The sequence below is a fragment of the Plectropomus leopardus genome, chromosome 2 (genome assembly GCF_008729295.1).
Source record: "Plectropomus leopardus isolate mb chromosome 2, YSFRI_Pleo_2.0, whole genome shotgun sequence".
Classification (NCBI taxonomy): domain Eukaryota; kingdom Metazoa; phylum Chordata; class Actinopteri; order Perciformes; family Serranidae; genus Plectropomus; species Plectropomus leopardus.
In genome coordinates, this window is record NC_056464.1 from 22,014,732 (window position 1) to 22,028,893 (window position 14,162).

The 14,162-nt window shown below is 40.9% G+C and overlaps 1 protein-coding gene and 1 long non-coding RNA gene across 3 annotated transcripts; both read left to right on the forward strand.

Moving 5' to 3' along the window:
• The first annotated feature begins 401 nt into the window (after positions 1-401).
• Positions 402-10,280, forward strand: tfap2c (transcription factor AP-2 gamma (activating enhancer binding protein 2 gamma)). Of its 2 annotated transcripts, XM_042505247.1 has the most exons (8): positions 402-847; positions 1,629-2,087; positions 2,548-2,599; positions 3,862-3,933; positions 4,470-4,692; positions 6,012-6,130; positions 8,406-8,547; positions 8,768-10,280. In XM_042505247.1, exons 1-8 carry the CDS (start codon positions 800-802, stop codon positions 9,060-9,062), a joined length of 1,410 nt encoding a protein of 469 aa, XP_042361181.1. In that variant the 5' UTR covers positions 402-799; the 3' UTR covers positions 9,063-10,280. The 2 variants fall into 2 exon arrangements, with proteins under 2 accessions (XP_042361181.1, XP_042361190.1); XM_042505256.1 differs by lacking the exon at positions 3,862-3,933 and having other exon boundaries at positions 403-847.
• A 1,588-nt stretch (positions 10,281-11,868) lies between these two features.
• Positions 11,869-12,795, forward strand: LOC121949203. Its single transcript, XR_006106217.1, has 3 exons — positions 11,869-12,265; positions 12,390-12,485; positions 12,589-12,795. It is a non-coding gene; the product is annotated as an uncharacterized LOC121949203 (long non-coding RNA).
• Positions 12,796-14,162: the final 1,367 nt, after the last annotated feature.

Consider the following 14,162-nt stretch of genomic DNA (forward strand, 5'->3'; position numbering starts at 1 on the left):
CAATTTGTAAAAATTAGTCGTTCCCCTAATAATTGGAGGGATATTTTGAATATCTTTGTTAACCATCATCTCAGTTTGTATGTAATATAATCCTAAAACAGAACCTACAGATGTCCTCATAGGTGTATTTATAAACCATGATCTCATAATACTGATGGGGCTTGAGGAGATAAAAACAAACAAAAAAAAAAATAGTAAGTGGTGACAGACTCTTCTCTCTGTAAGCCACGGAAAGTGGGCTACGGTAAAGTCAATGGGTTTAAATGTCTGACACTGTACAGACGGACAGAATTCTGATTGGACCGCTGTCCCGCCAATCAGCAATATTTTCATTTTCCTCTTTCACTGACATCATCGCGCAGGGTGACGCCCCCTCGGCGCGGCTGTGCAGATATAGTTCAGTGCTTATGTGTGCACCAATAAGACTGAACATCGCGTTTTTGTCCATAAGAGGGAGTCAAGTTTCTTATATGCACCGTTGTCGCCCGCTTCCCAAACAGAACTACACAACACATTGACTGGACAGGAGGGAAAATATTGCTTGACAACGAATATTTTCTCCCATACTGGTTGTTGGGAGCTCATATCTGCGGTTGGACAGTCAGTCGCTCGGTCAGTTCGTCCCTTCAGCATTCACCCACAACTTCGCCTCTTCGCCGCAGCTGAAGAACAAGGTGGTTCATGATCACCAGGAAGCTCCTGATTTTTTCATACCTGGATTAACTCGCAGGCGGCAAGATTTTTTTCTCTTTCTTTCACTCTTTTTTTCTGGTAACGGAGGGACTTTTTCTCTGTCAGAATGTTGTGGAAATTAGCCGACAACGTGAAGTATGAGGATGACTGTGAGGTAAGTTTCGACTGAGTTGCAAAACGAGGGGGAAAAGTACCCTTTGGGTGACACCGAACAAAAATTCGGCATTTAACGACAATAGTGACTATATGTCTATTTCATTTCTTCTTTTCTTTTTTCTTTCTTTCTTTATTTAATAATTTATATATATATATATAAATAACAAACGATGATATGGTAAAGGAAGATAAAATTGAAATAATAAAAGACCGTGACGAAAACTGAGGAACAAAAACAAACCAAAAATCCAATTTGAAAAAAGTTGAGCAATGCCTACAACTGTAAGAGCAAGACGCACTTTTCAGAGAAATTGTCGGATATGATAATTATTTTGACGAAAAGACAACAATAATATACCAGTTAATAATAACATCAATAATAATAATAATAATTTTAAAAACATCTATTGAACCAAACAACGAGGCCTATAGGGTAAATTATTACACGAATTTATTATTACATTGATTATTACCCGTGAGAATATTCTATGGTTTCAATAATCTTTTTTTTTTTTTTTTTTATCATTAATGAATTAAATGATACGATGTAAAACAAAAAAAAATGTGTCTTTCTCTCCAATGTCAAAGACGGATAAACTAATACAATATAATTTATGCTAAAATTGAATTAACAGATTATGCTCTTCTCTAAAACATTATCTTCAGTGAACATCATACCAGGTGGTAAAACACACTTGATTCCCCTAAGGGACAAATGTCACTACCTGCCATCTTGTTGTCAGCTCTCTCAGTTGACCTGTATCTCCCCCGTCCCTCAGGAAAGACACGACGGCAACAGCAATGGGAACCCCCGGCTGCCTCACCTGCCAGCGGTCAGCCAGCACCTCTACAGCCCGTCTCCCTCCCTCTCACACTCGGCCAGTTCGGACTTCCAGCCCCCGTACTTCCCGCCTCCCTACCAGCCCATCTCCTACCCACAATCCAGTGACCCATACTCGCACCTCGGCGACCCTTTCAACATCAACTCCATACATCAGTCGCCTTCGTCGAACCAGCAGCAATGGCCCGGTCGGCAGGGCCAAGAAGGCCTCAGCGCGCACGGGAGGAGCGGACTGGCGAGTCAGATCCTGGGCCTGGAGGGAGGCTCGTCTGGGGTGAGGAGGGAAGGGTTCCGGCGGCCGGAGCTGCTGCCGCCACACGTGCACGGCATAGAGTCGTCTGTGATTGGTGATAACATGGGGATGCACGACATGGGCCACGGATTGGAGGATGTTCAAGTGAGTGGATTTGATTGAGATTAATACTTGAAATTTCACTCACAAGTTGTGAGGAGGTCGCTGAGGTGTGTGTGCCTGCATGCTTGTTGCAAGTGTGTGAGTTTACTTGCAGACAAAGGTAGCCAAAAGTATTCCAGTAAAGCATAAGTTAATTCCTTAGATTACTGTATATAATACAGGGGCATTATTTTAAGCACATAGGAGATCAAAAAGCAGTTTAAGTACACCATCAATTTCTGAAACATGCCATAATAATATAGCTGCAACTGCATATGGGAAAAAACTTTTTTTGTTTGTTTCGTTTTGAATGAAAGAGGCAAAATACATGTCAGGGAATTTGGACAAACACTGACAATTCTGACAAATTAATTTACCTAATGTCCCTATTTATTTTTTAAATTATCTTTTTAATATTGCATGTAATTGCTTATTGCTGTTTCTGTTTTGTTTTTTTTATCAGCATGTCGATGACCACAGTATTATTATGGCAGATCAGACAGTCATCAAAAAAGGTGAGTTTGCTGCATGTTTGTGTATAATCTAATCTTAATTGCAAAAGAACCACAGTACTCTTATTTTGAAAATCAAAATAGGTTTTGGAAAATGCTGCCTGGGGTACATGTGCCTTTGTGCAACCAAATAAAGATGCAGTAATTACTGGCAAGGGCTGGAAATTTACTGTAAGGGCTATATTTTTTTCACTCTCTACATACTTGGAATTGTCATAACAATTACTTCTATAGTGGCATGTCAGGGCACTCTGTTCATGAGTGCAGCAAAGGAGGAGTCTCTATTTGTACTTGCACTGCATACACTGATAATCCCCATAGCCATGAGATGCACTTATCTAAGCTTGATGTGATCCTTAGCCTATTCTGTTGGTGAAGGTGCTTGAATGGATGCCCAGTGGGAAAGAACTGATCCCCTTTCAAAAAAAAAAAAAAAAAAGCGTCAGGCTCCAGCTGACAAGACATGAAAATTGAGCAATCTCACAACGTCGGTGTTGACTGTGAGAGAAGAGGAAAGCTTTGGATCATCTTTAGGCTGGTTAAGCTCGCAATTGCAGCTCTTTTCAGTTCACATTAACAGGAAATTATGAGTTGATCTCGGAGCAGTGTTTGGCTCTGCAGAACCAGCTTTCTGGCGGGGTGTGGCATTAGGGCTTGCATGTGAAGGACAGTTTAGTTATTTGTTGGGACATGAACTGTTTTGAGGGAGAACTTAGCTTACTCCCGCTGTTTTGTCACCAGGGCTTCATTAAACTGGCTTTGAGTCAGAGTTAGATCAGCTTGAGCAACATTATTCTATCTATTCAAACCATGCACGGATGTACAGAGAGATAGAAAATTAGATTAAAATGTGTAAAAACAAATAAAAATATTATATATTAAATCATGCCTTTTATTTTAAAATGTAAACCTCATGCTTTAATTTCTCACTGTCAAGCTTGACCAGTACCACAGCAGTGTGATTAATTTGATTACATTTCTATAATATTTTACAGTGAAAACTGTTTTTTCAAAGTGTAATAGCAAAAAGTGTCACAACATTACAGTGCATAGTTACATGCAGAAAGTCATTTGCACAGCACGATACGCCAACCAGTCTCCATGTGTTACAGGAATAAGAGATGGCTCATTATATTGTTCCCATGCTAAAGGGCACGCCATGGGCAATCTAGGCTTTCCACTTGTAAACAATGGCATGTCATTCCCAGCCATGTGCCCCAGAGGAGCCTTAAAGCACTCATGTGACTCTGTGATTTTTGTCTCAGTATTAGGACTACGAGGTGGCAGGAACCTTGATCGCTTACAGAGGACTTATTATCAGGGGGGCATTCTTGCGGGTGAGGATGAAGATAGCTCTGTTTTTGTAGTGTGCTGTACTTGTTTTTGTTTGTCCGATGACTGTCAGTGCTTTTGTGGGGGGTTGAAAACTTAGTCTAGAGCCAGCCAAAAAACACACACATTGTCTACTTAGAGCTTTTGAGAGCAAAATAATAAACAGTATTGAGGTGAATCTGTGGCTTAGAGATGAGGGGCAGGCTGTATGTGTGTACCTGTTTGTGGATGGTGTTTGGCATGAGGGCATTTTAGCATCAGGTATCCAGTGTTTGGAAAAACCACACAGTATTTCAAAAGTCCAGCAGACACTGGTTTTCTCAGCCGTGCAGAGCTGTACACACACTCTTCCTTGTGATTACGTACAAGAAAACACAGATTCCCCTTTGCACAGAAAGGATTATGATGATTAGAGCTTATGTACATACACAGAAGAAGTGCATATATAAACAAATTCTGTTGCACAACCAGAATCTTTTTTGCTTTTCTTTTGTTCTTCACTCTTCAGCTTACCCACTTTTTTTTCCCTTTCACCCTCCAGGTCCTGTCACTCTACCAAAAGGCAACGCACTGGGTCTTCCGTTCCAGAAAGAGTCCTTGCTGGGCATGGTATCAAATCCCACAGAGGTATTCTGCTCCGTACCGGGCCGTCTTTCCTTGCTGAGCTCCACATCCAAGTACAAGGTTACCGTGGCCGAGGTCCAGAGACGTCTGTCACCCCCTGAGTGCCTAAACGCATCGCTCCTGGGAGGGGTTTTACGCAGGTCAGAGCTCAGACTCATTCAACATGACAGCAAGCTGGATTTAATATGTCTCTGTTGTTTTTAAAAGCCTCCAACACAACACAGGAGTATAAGTAGCACAGATTCCCAAAAAACAAAGGAAATAAGCCAAATAATTCCCTTAGTTTTTTAAATCAAATCTCTGTTATCTTCAAGCTTTTTATAAGGTTGTCTGATCGTCTCAGATATGAATAATCATCAATCTGCAGCTCTAGAGATGTGTAGACTAAAGCTCAGCAGCCCATGGGAAATACTTTTCTAAAAGCACAGCTTGGCTCAGTTGCTCTGGCTCATCAGTTTTTCGCGTAAGGTTCGTGACATTCTTTGTGTGGTCTGCAATTTTGGTTCTCGGCTTCCTCCGGGGATAGGTTACATCAACACAGTTAGTACCAATCTAAAGACTCTGTGGGTGTGTTTCTGTGTGTTTGTCAGGGGGTTGCACCGCGGCTAGGTTTATCTGTGGCAGAGTAGTTGACCTTATGGCACATATGTTAGTGTGGCAGTCTGTTGAGGGACTGTGAGGTTGTAGTACATACTCAACACCCCTGACCAGAGCGTTTTGTGCTTGGAGTGCACGTTTGCCACTTCCCATGTGCCTGTGTTAACGCTGACATGTGCACACACACACACACACACACACACACACCCGCACGCACAATCACAGACATTTTTAAGTAGGTCATATAGCACTAGGAGGGGGATCGTTAGCAGAGGGACGGGGGGAGAAGGGGATGATGGTGTGTGTGTGGGGGGTGCTCATACACACATGCCTCCCCAAAGATGCTCCCTCTCTCACCCACCATGGAGAAGGAGAGCTTGCCATGCAGTCATGCATAAAACTGAATTGACCATTGCAAGCGGGGACTTAAAGTGTTTCTGTAAACGCATGTATGAGTGATTTCTCTGCCATGCATTTTCAGCAGAGGCGCTGATTTTGTTAGTGATTTTTTTTTTAGGTCAGGAGAGCCTGTTTTTAAGGTGCATAATAAGAGATTCTGCAGAAGTTAGTGCATGGCCTTCTCAGACAGGTTTTGTCTGCAATGTCTGGGTGTTAGTAGAAAGCACAATAATCAGACAAATCTATTCTGTTCCTCTTAATTTAAGGGTTTAAATGTCCTTAAGCAGATACTAATAAAAGGGAAATAATGTTGAAAGAGATTGGAAAATGCGATATTGATGTCTTAATTTTCCATTAACAATTTTCTAAAAACATTAACATGTATGAGAAAAGTTGTAATCTTGCACTATTTGGCTGAATTAAGAACTGACTTAATTTCCATTTTTGTTTTCTAACTCTGCAGAGCCAAGTCAAAAAATGGAGGTCGCTCTCTGAGAGAGAAGCTGGATAAGATTGGGCTCAACCTGCCTGCAGGAAGACGGAAAGCAGCCAATGTCACTCTACTTACCTCACTAGTAGAAGGTATGACATGTCACTCAGTAGCGCGTAGCAACTTCTCGGGAGTAATTGCTGTTTGCAGCGACTGGAATGTGGCTGTATTAGTGTGAGAACGTCAGTCTCATTCAGAGTATGTGTTTTAAATTTCGTGCAATATCTTTTCAGCCATTTTCCAAAGGGTATACATTATTGAAATTCTCAATTATAGAAAGACAATTTTAATGTTTTCTGTCTTGAGAAACTTTTTTTTTCAGCTGCACATTAGCTGTTCTTTTGTCCCACGGTAATTTTGTCCATTTAGCCAAAATCAGAGTGACTGATGTTTGAATACAAGCTAGTTGTCTATAGTCTTGAGCTATCAAAGGTATAATTCAGTTAAATTCAATTTTGTTTTTATAGTCCAAAAATGAAAATCACAATTTGCTTCAGAGCGCTTCACAACATATGACACCTCTGTCCTTCGACCCTCACAGTGCATAAAGACAAACCCATAAAAACCCTTTAACGTTAAGAAAATGGCAGAAAACTCAGGACTTTGGGGGGATTCCTCTCCCAGGACGGACATACGGCAATAGATGTGTGCACAGAGCAGTTGAACATAATAAGATTACAGTATAGACAAAATAATACTATCCTTGCAAACAGTAATCCGTTTCAACTCTTTTCAACTTTGGTAATTCTAAGATAAGCAAGTGTCTAACACTAATTGTGCAGCTAAATAGCGAAAAAGAAAATTGCACTAATTCCACCACTGTAAAAATTAATTGTAAATTTTGCCTTTAAATGTCTGCATCATGCAACTTGACCACAGATAATTTAATTTCAGGGAGTTATGTAGTTATAACGACTCTTTCCCTCATCAATAACTTGAATACGAAAACAACATCAGTCATACCTTAGCCAGACAGTGACGCTTCACCACAGAAACGTTATCACTTTAATCACATCTACCAGCTGCAGGCTAAGGTAGAATATATTTTCCCTCTCTCGCTCCCTACACGCCTAATTTTTATAAATGGGCTGCTGATTCTGTGCAAGAGAATGACTGCGGGCTTGTGTTATTTAGAGACCTTCAAAGCTGAATTAAGCCTTGTTATCTTGTGTTCGGCTCGCCAGGAGGGCCTGCTGACCTTCAAGATTGTGCTTCTGAATAGCCGCCTGCATCCTCAAGTGATGTGCGTGTCTATCAATAAGCGGTGCTGTTGGTGCCGTGGGCAGTCTCTGCTAGCATTTATCCACATAAGCCCATTATGACCATGCAAGTCAAACCACCCTCAAGACGGAAATATATTCATCTCACTAGCTCTTCTTCCCCCGAGCTAGAAGACTGAGCACAGCTGATTATTTTGTAGTTCAACTGCTTCACTTCATGTGCCTTGATGCTTGTGTGCGTCGGGTCCAAAACCAAGCTGCTAGTAAAACGCTCTAAATTGACGATTGCTGATGCTGGCCAGGGTACCATTTGATCTTTGCCCAGTGTGTCAGAGGGCATGCAGTGATAATGTCTGTGTAAATAATAATAATGTTTATTTTTTCATAAATACACAGTGTTAGTTTGAGACCAAGAGCAAAGTTTCAACTTCAGTGTGGTCCAAAGGCCCTGACAGACAAAGCTTACTGTCGGCTGTTGGTCAATGTCGGGCCATTGTGAGCGTCTGTCGCCCTTGTTTTTGCGGTGTGTCCCGCACCGTTGGCAAGAGTCTGCCCTTGCCATCTGTTTTCAGACAATTCAGCCTGTTAAATCGGTGTTGGAGCCTGTGGAGCCCGTTCGTGAAAAAAATCACTCTGATTAGCATTTCAGCTTAGTGTACAGGAGGAGAAATGAACATAAGGAAAGCAAACAAACACCTAAAGTCAAGAGGGCGTGACACTGAAACAAACCTGTTATATTAGGTAAGATTATTTTTCTTAACAGCCATAGAGCTCTTTAGCAGAAACAGTTTGTGATTTTGTTATTGTGCGGCAGGATATGGTAAATATCGTTTTTTCTTTCAACAACCGGTTGTGTTGTTAATGTGCTAACTAGCTAAAAAGAATCTGTCCTGACAGTCTTCTGGTTTCCCTTTTTGAATGATAAATACAGCCTACCTCAGATACAGCCTACCGCTGCCGAGTTATTTCGCTATCATGCAGATGCAGAACATTTGTCCTAGCAATTTTTTAGCAGAAATGTGAGGTGACACAACCATTGGCCTTAGTTACCACTAATTCTTTGATGTCAGTTTGGTGTGTCCGGGTCTTGTTTCAAAGGTGCTTTTTTCTTTTCTCTTACAAGGTATGTTTTTTTTCCTTCTCTCAGGTGAAGCTGTTCACTTAGCGAGAGACTTTGGTTACGTGTGTGAGACAGAGTTCCCTGCAAAGGCAATTGCTGAATACCTCGGCAGACCGCACGTGGAACGCAACGAGGTTAACTCTCGCAAGAACATGCTCCTTGCTGCCAAGTAAGTGTCTTGTCTTGATTGTCTGCTTTTAATTTAGAAATTAAATACACCTCTGGCAAAGTAGGATGTACCATATCTAGATCATTTTTAAGTACCTATGTGTTAGAGTGTTCATTGATTTCTGGAGGATTTTGCGGATTGAATTTTCTTCATCTTTGCTCTTGGATCACTATGAAACAACACATATATTGTGAGAGTCATTCTGGTTTGCCACCTTCAGGCAAATCTGCAAGGAGTTCACTGACTTGCTTACTCAGGACCGTTCACCTCTGGGAAACTCTCGGCCGGCCCCCATCATGGAGCCTGGAATCCAAGGCTGCCTGACCCACTTCAGCCTCATCACTCACGGCTTTGGCTCTCCGGCCATCTGTGCCGCCATGACCTCGCTTCAGAACTACTTGAACGAGGCGCTCAAACAAGTGGACAAGATGTACCTGAGCTCTGGTAGCGACACCCAGGGATCCTCAGACAGTGGGAGCAAATCTGCCGACAAAATGGACAAGCACAGGAAATGAGAGCTTAGAGGAGAATCCTTATGAACTTGAGAACCCCTGACTCCCTTAATCTTGCTGCCCTGTCTGCCCCTTTTTCGGACTTTTTAACAAATCAATATTGATTGATAAGTATTGTCATTTTGAGAGCTGAATTTGTGCGTGAGTGTGTGTGTACTCGCACTGTTACATTTTTTAGAAGTTTTTGATTTTTAATCAGTCCGCACCTATGGTGAACGCTCCTGAACCGGTCCTAATGGGAACCCGCTTTGTGAGAGCGCAAAACACACCATATCACACCAACTGCTGTTGGTACAGTTGCCAATGTCCTGATGCTACAACTATGGGACCTGCTCTCTGTTGACAAGAGGAGGAAAAGAACGAAGTCCATCCTGTTTTTTTTTTTCCTCCCTTAAGGACATCATTTCAAGATGAGTTGCTGTGGCTGTGAATTCCTCTCAGCCCCCCTCCCCACCTCCTCCTGCTCTGTCTGGAGGCAAATCCACTGATTTCCTGTGTCTCAATGGACTTGCAAGGGACAATTTTTATATGAGAAAGAGAGAGAAGAAAATCCACTTCATTTTCTTTCTTTTTTTGTGTGCTCGATTTGTACGACCACTTCAAAATGGCTCCAGTGTTATTGTGCTTTGTTCATGAAAGATGATTTGAATCTTATGTAGGCCTGAATGAGAAAAGACAATTTTTTTGTTTTTTCAGTCGGTGTTTGGTCAGAAACCAGCCTCTTCAGTGTTCATGTGGATTACAGGCATAGCAGTGCTGCCATTGTTACTCTCTTTTAAACTTGGCAGCATTATTTTTGTGACCATGTTAGGTACTCATTCTTAGTATTTAAAAAACCCCAAGATATCATCAACCTACCAATCACTTCAGCCCTGCCAGAGTGTGTGCATGTTGTGCGAATGTGTGTAAATGTAAATATTTCTTTCTTTAAAAAATGTTTTTAATTAGACATTACATTCCAAACATAGAATTTTATCCAGTGTCTCATCCTGGATGTAAATATTTTCTAATTTATGTTGTAATTTAATGGGCTTGTGTAAATAATGGTATCATTCTGGTGTATGGTTTCACTTTATATGATGACGTCTTCAGCTTTTATAAATGGGTTAGTTTTTTATCGAGTAGAGGTTAGGAAGTGGGCATGATATACTTTTTTGAGAATATGTAAAAAAAAAAAAACAACTGTTTTAAAGTTTCAGGAAAAATAAAAATAAAATAAAGGCCTGCTTCAGTGAGTCAGTTATGTTGGCAAGGTTGCACAAAAACACACATTTTTTTAATGTGCTAGGCTATTGTTCTGTAACCCCATTTTCAGAAGTACTCACAGAGGATGGTTAAGTCATGTGTTGGAAGAGTTTCCTATTAATAAACAGCAAAGAAAAATCCCCAAACTAATGGGAACAGTAGCCATCATTATCTGCTCTCACTTAGCTTCACAAATAGGCTGTGTGGCTAAGGCAGAGACCTCAAAAGTACATCATGTGATGAACAAAGATGCACAGCTGAGAGCAGACCAATGGCTGGGTTATGTTTAAACATAGAAAACTATTTAAATGCTGAACAGATTTTTCAAAGAGCCCATTGCTTAAAGGGAAAGTTTGGATTTTTTAAGTGGGGTTGTATGGGGTACTTACTACGTACAGTAATATGACAGTTGGCATGGCCCAGTTTGGAGAAGCAGGCTGTAGTCTAACACAGAGGCTAAGCAATGTACTACTGTGGATGGGGGTCACTGGGGGTCAGGAACAAAATGTATTTTAGCCATCTAAAAAAGTCCCTCCTAACAAATCGAGATCAGTTTAAGTGTACACTATACTGAGAGTATTTTCACCGCTTTACTTTTCTGTCAGACAGCTGGTGCCGATGGGAAAGCCGTTAACTGCTTCTGTTCCCCATCTATGCTCTCACCAAAGCTACTGGACTACTTTGAGACAAACAGTAATTTCAGCTCACTGAACATAGGAGCTGCTGCTCTACCGCTGCTTCGACCAGTTAGTTAGTTATTGTGTGACTTTGGCGAATCTGGAAATCCTTTAAAACACCAAAGTCACACAATAGCACAAACAAACTTCGAGGCAGCAGTAGACCAGCAACTCCTGTGTTCAGCAATGTTAAATCACAGTTTTTCTCAGTCTGGCACAGTTTTTCTGAGTCTGGCTTTAAATAAAACGATACAATGGCTTCACTTTCTAAGTGGAAATTACTGTTTGACATTAAGGTAAAGTAGTGAAAATACTTTCAATATAACATACACTTAAACTAATATTGTTTTGTTTTGTTTTTTTGTTTAGGTGGGAATTTCTTTAGGTAGCTAAATTACAATTTGTTGCTGACCCCCATTCACAGTAGTACATTGCTCAGCTTCCATGTTGCAACCTGCTTCTCCAAACTGGGGGCATGCCGACCGCCAACTCCTAAAGTGTAATTTTAACACATTCTGACTTAAATGGTGCTCAGTGGGTTAATTGACAGAGTTGATCAGGCCAGTGTTAGTTCAACTCTGCAGAGATGCAGTTAAGCTCCACCAACAGGCGCCCGTGGATTTGACTTCTACAGCTGGAGACTACGAGACAAGTCGGAGTCATGTTGTTCCTCACATGCAGCTCTACAGGGTAAGTGCAAACGTACTGAAACAATCATAAATTGATGCTATAAACTGCAGTATGAACACTATAACATCTAGAGATCATCTGCTTTACAGAACCTTGTTTGTTGCCAGTACTGAACAGCGAGTTGTCCAGTGTATTAGCTGATGTTAGCTTGCAGTCTATGGTAGCTAGCTAACCTTCAGTTACCAACTGTATCCAACTTAACTGATTTAACATCAATTTACTTGTAAGCTCAGATCAATGAAAACAAAGCTTAATGTTTTTTACTTTTTAAAATATTGTTTAAGGTTTGAGGCTGGAGCTAGTGGTTGATTGGGTTTATTTATCCACCTTTACCGTGGTTTAACATTAAAGTGGCTGCAAAAAAACATGTTCCAACAGGCAGACGTGCATCTTTCAAGTGTCATCTTCTCTCTGTAACTGCTACTTGTTGTATATGATACTGTTTTTCCTCTAAAAGTCAATTTACCTTGTCATCCTTTTGTAATCTCTCCTCTCAGGCACCTCAAAACTAAGGCAAACAGAAGAAAAGAGTATGCTCCTGAGATATCGGGGCTGTTCCCCTCCCTTAAGGATCCATATACCAAGGGAGGCTATGTAAGTCATAATTATTGTTGGTATAATGCTTTCATGTCATACTAACATGTTGTGACCTGATGTTATGTGCATAACATTGATATTTGAATTCTCTTAAATTTCTTATTTATTTTTTAAATTTCAGAAACATTTCTATGATGCTGCAAGCAGCACAGGATGCATTTCTTGGCATCTGAAAACAGTCAAGACGAGGATCAGCATCCCCATCTTGCACTGGCTGGTAAGAAGATGTTTGAGTTAACACTTATTTAATTTAGTTTTCTCTGACGACTGCATATTGCTTGTGTCTAATTTGAGTTTCCTTATCTCAATTCATGCTGGAGTTTGGAGGAACATTTCCACAACCAGCCTGATCGGCAGCCATACCTCCTCACTGATGGGCGTCACAAGAGCAAGACTGACAACTTCTACATCAACCATCTCATCCCATGCCAAGCAAAATTCATACAATATTTAAGATAAGTACAGTATACCTTAATTCACAATGTTTTAATTATCTGTATAAATGACTGTGAGTTTGAAAAGTGAAAATAAATGCTATTTTGGAAAAATGTTTTTGTTTGTTGGAATTAATTTGTCTGCAATTTGTTGTACATTTTTTTAGTGAGGATCTGGACACTTAAGAGAGTGACTAACTAACACTGCTGAAATAGTACAAAATATAACTTAGGTCAGTGTTATAGATCTAATCTCAAGATGTTGTTTTAACTCTATTTTGTGGGTTAGTGTGTATAGCATAGTGTGTATAGCAATTTTAAAAAAAAAGTTAATTTAACTGAAAAGTGTGGAGCTATATAAACCCTGAAAAAGTGTTGAAATCAACTCTGTAGGAATTAATTCAACACTGGACTTTTTGTGATATACTGTCTATGGATAAGTACCCCATACAAGCCCATTTGAAAAAAAAAACTATCCCTTCAATATCACCGATATTTCCTCTTTTCTCTTTCCTGTATTTGGAGCAGTTGTGCTCCAACGTGAATGTCGATCTGCTTTTAGTTTCAAGGTGTATTCTCTCTGTGGAAACGTGGTGCTGCAAGTTTCACTCTGCAGAGGACATTTGCTTTGATGTCTGTGAGAAAAAGAAACAGTATAAAACTGCGGATGGGATTTACATGTGGCGCAAAGTTGCTTAATCATCACCTGCCTAGCCAGTTCCTGCTGATTCATATGGTCTGTCTGTGTATGTGTTTCAGGAGTTTGTGTTTGAGTCGTAGTAACACCAAACCACTGCTGATTGAAACCTATTTATTGCAAAACAGACACAAAGCTGGATTTATGAGTAGTTTGAATCTGTCCACAAGATATTTTGACCACAAGATATTTCTCCTCGTATGTGCTGCATTGGCTATGTGTCCTGCTTTACAGGTCATTGGGTGAAACCAGTGCTTCACAAATGCTACATGTTAGACAGGCATCAGCAGCAGCAGCAGTGTGCCATACCTAACAGTTAAACAAGTATCAGCCTCTCCCCTCAGAACCTGTTTAACCAGACCTGTCAACCTTGTGGCTCACTACCCTCACAGCGGTTGACTTTAACTGCCTTCAGTTATTTGGAGCTTGTACACTTGGCCCTGTTAGAGTGGGGAATAGGAGGAGGAGGAGGTGGAGGTGGTAGAAAAGGAGAAGGAGGTATCGGTGCAGGCTGGTGGAGGACGAAAGAGGCGGTGGACTCTTGAGTGTCTTTGATGACCGGTTGAACGTGGTTGAGACTACATCCTCCCTGTGTTTGACGCTTTGATTGGAAGTCATTTGCTTTGTCCCTTCCCCTGCGACTCTCTTTCATGTTGTCACTCTGTCAGCAATATCGCAGGTTGCTTTGTTTTAGGAGCTGTGAGCTATTAAACACACACATTCACTTCCCTCACCTTTATTGTCAGTGAAGGAGATCCCCTCA

Excerpts from the sequence above, each read along its gene's own strand:
- tfap2c (XM_042505247.1), top strand. The coding sequence starts at position 800 with ATGTTGTGGAAATTAGCCGACAACGTGAAGTATGAGGATGACTGTGAG. Across the intron at positions 2,088-2,547 it reads ACGGATTGGAGGATGTTCAA|CATGTCGATGACCACAGTAT; the intron begins GTGAGTGGATTT and ends TTTTTTTATCAG. Across the intron at positions 4,693-6,011 it reads CTGGGAGGGGTTTTACGCAG|AGCCAAGTCAAAAAATGGAG; the intron begins GTCAGAGCTCAG and ends CTAACTCTGCAG.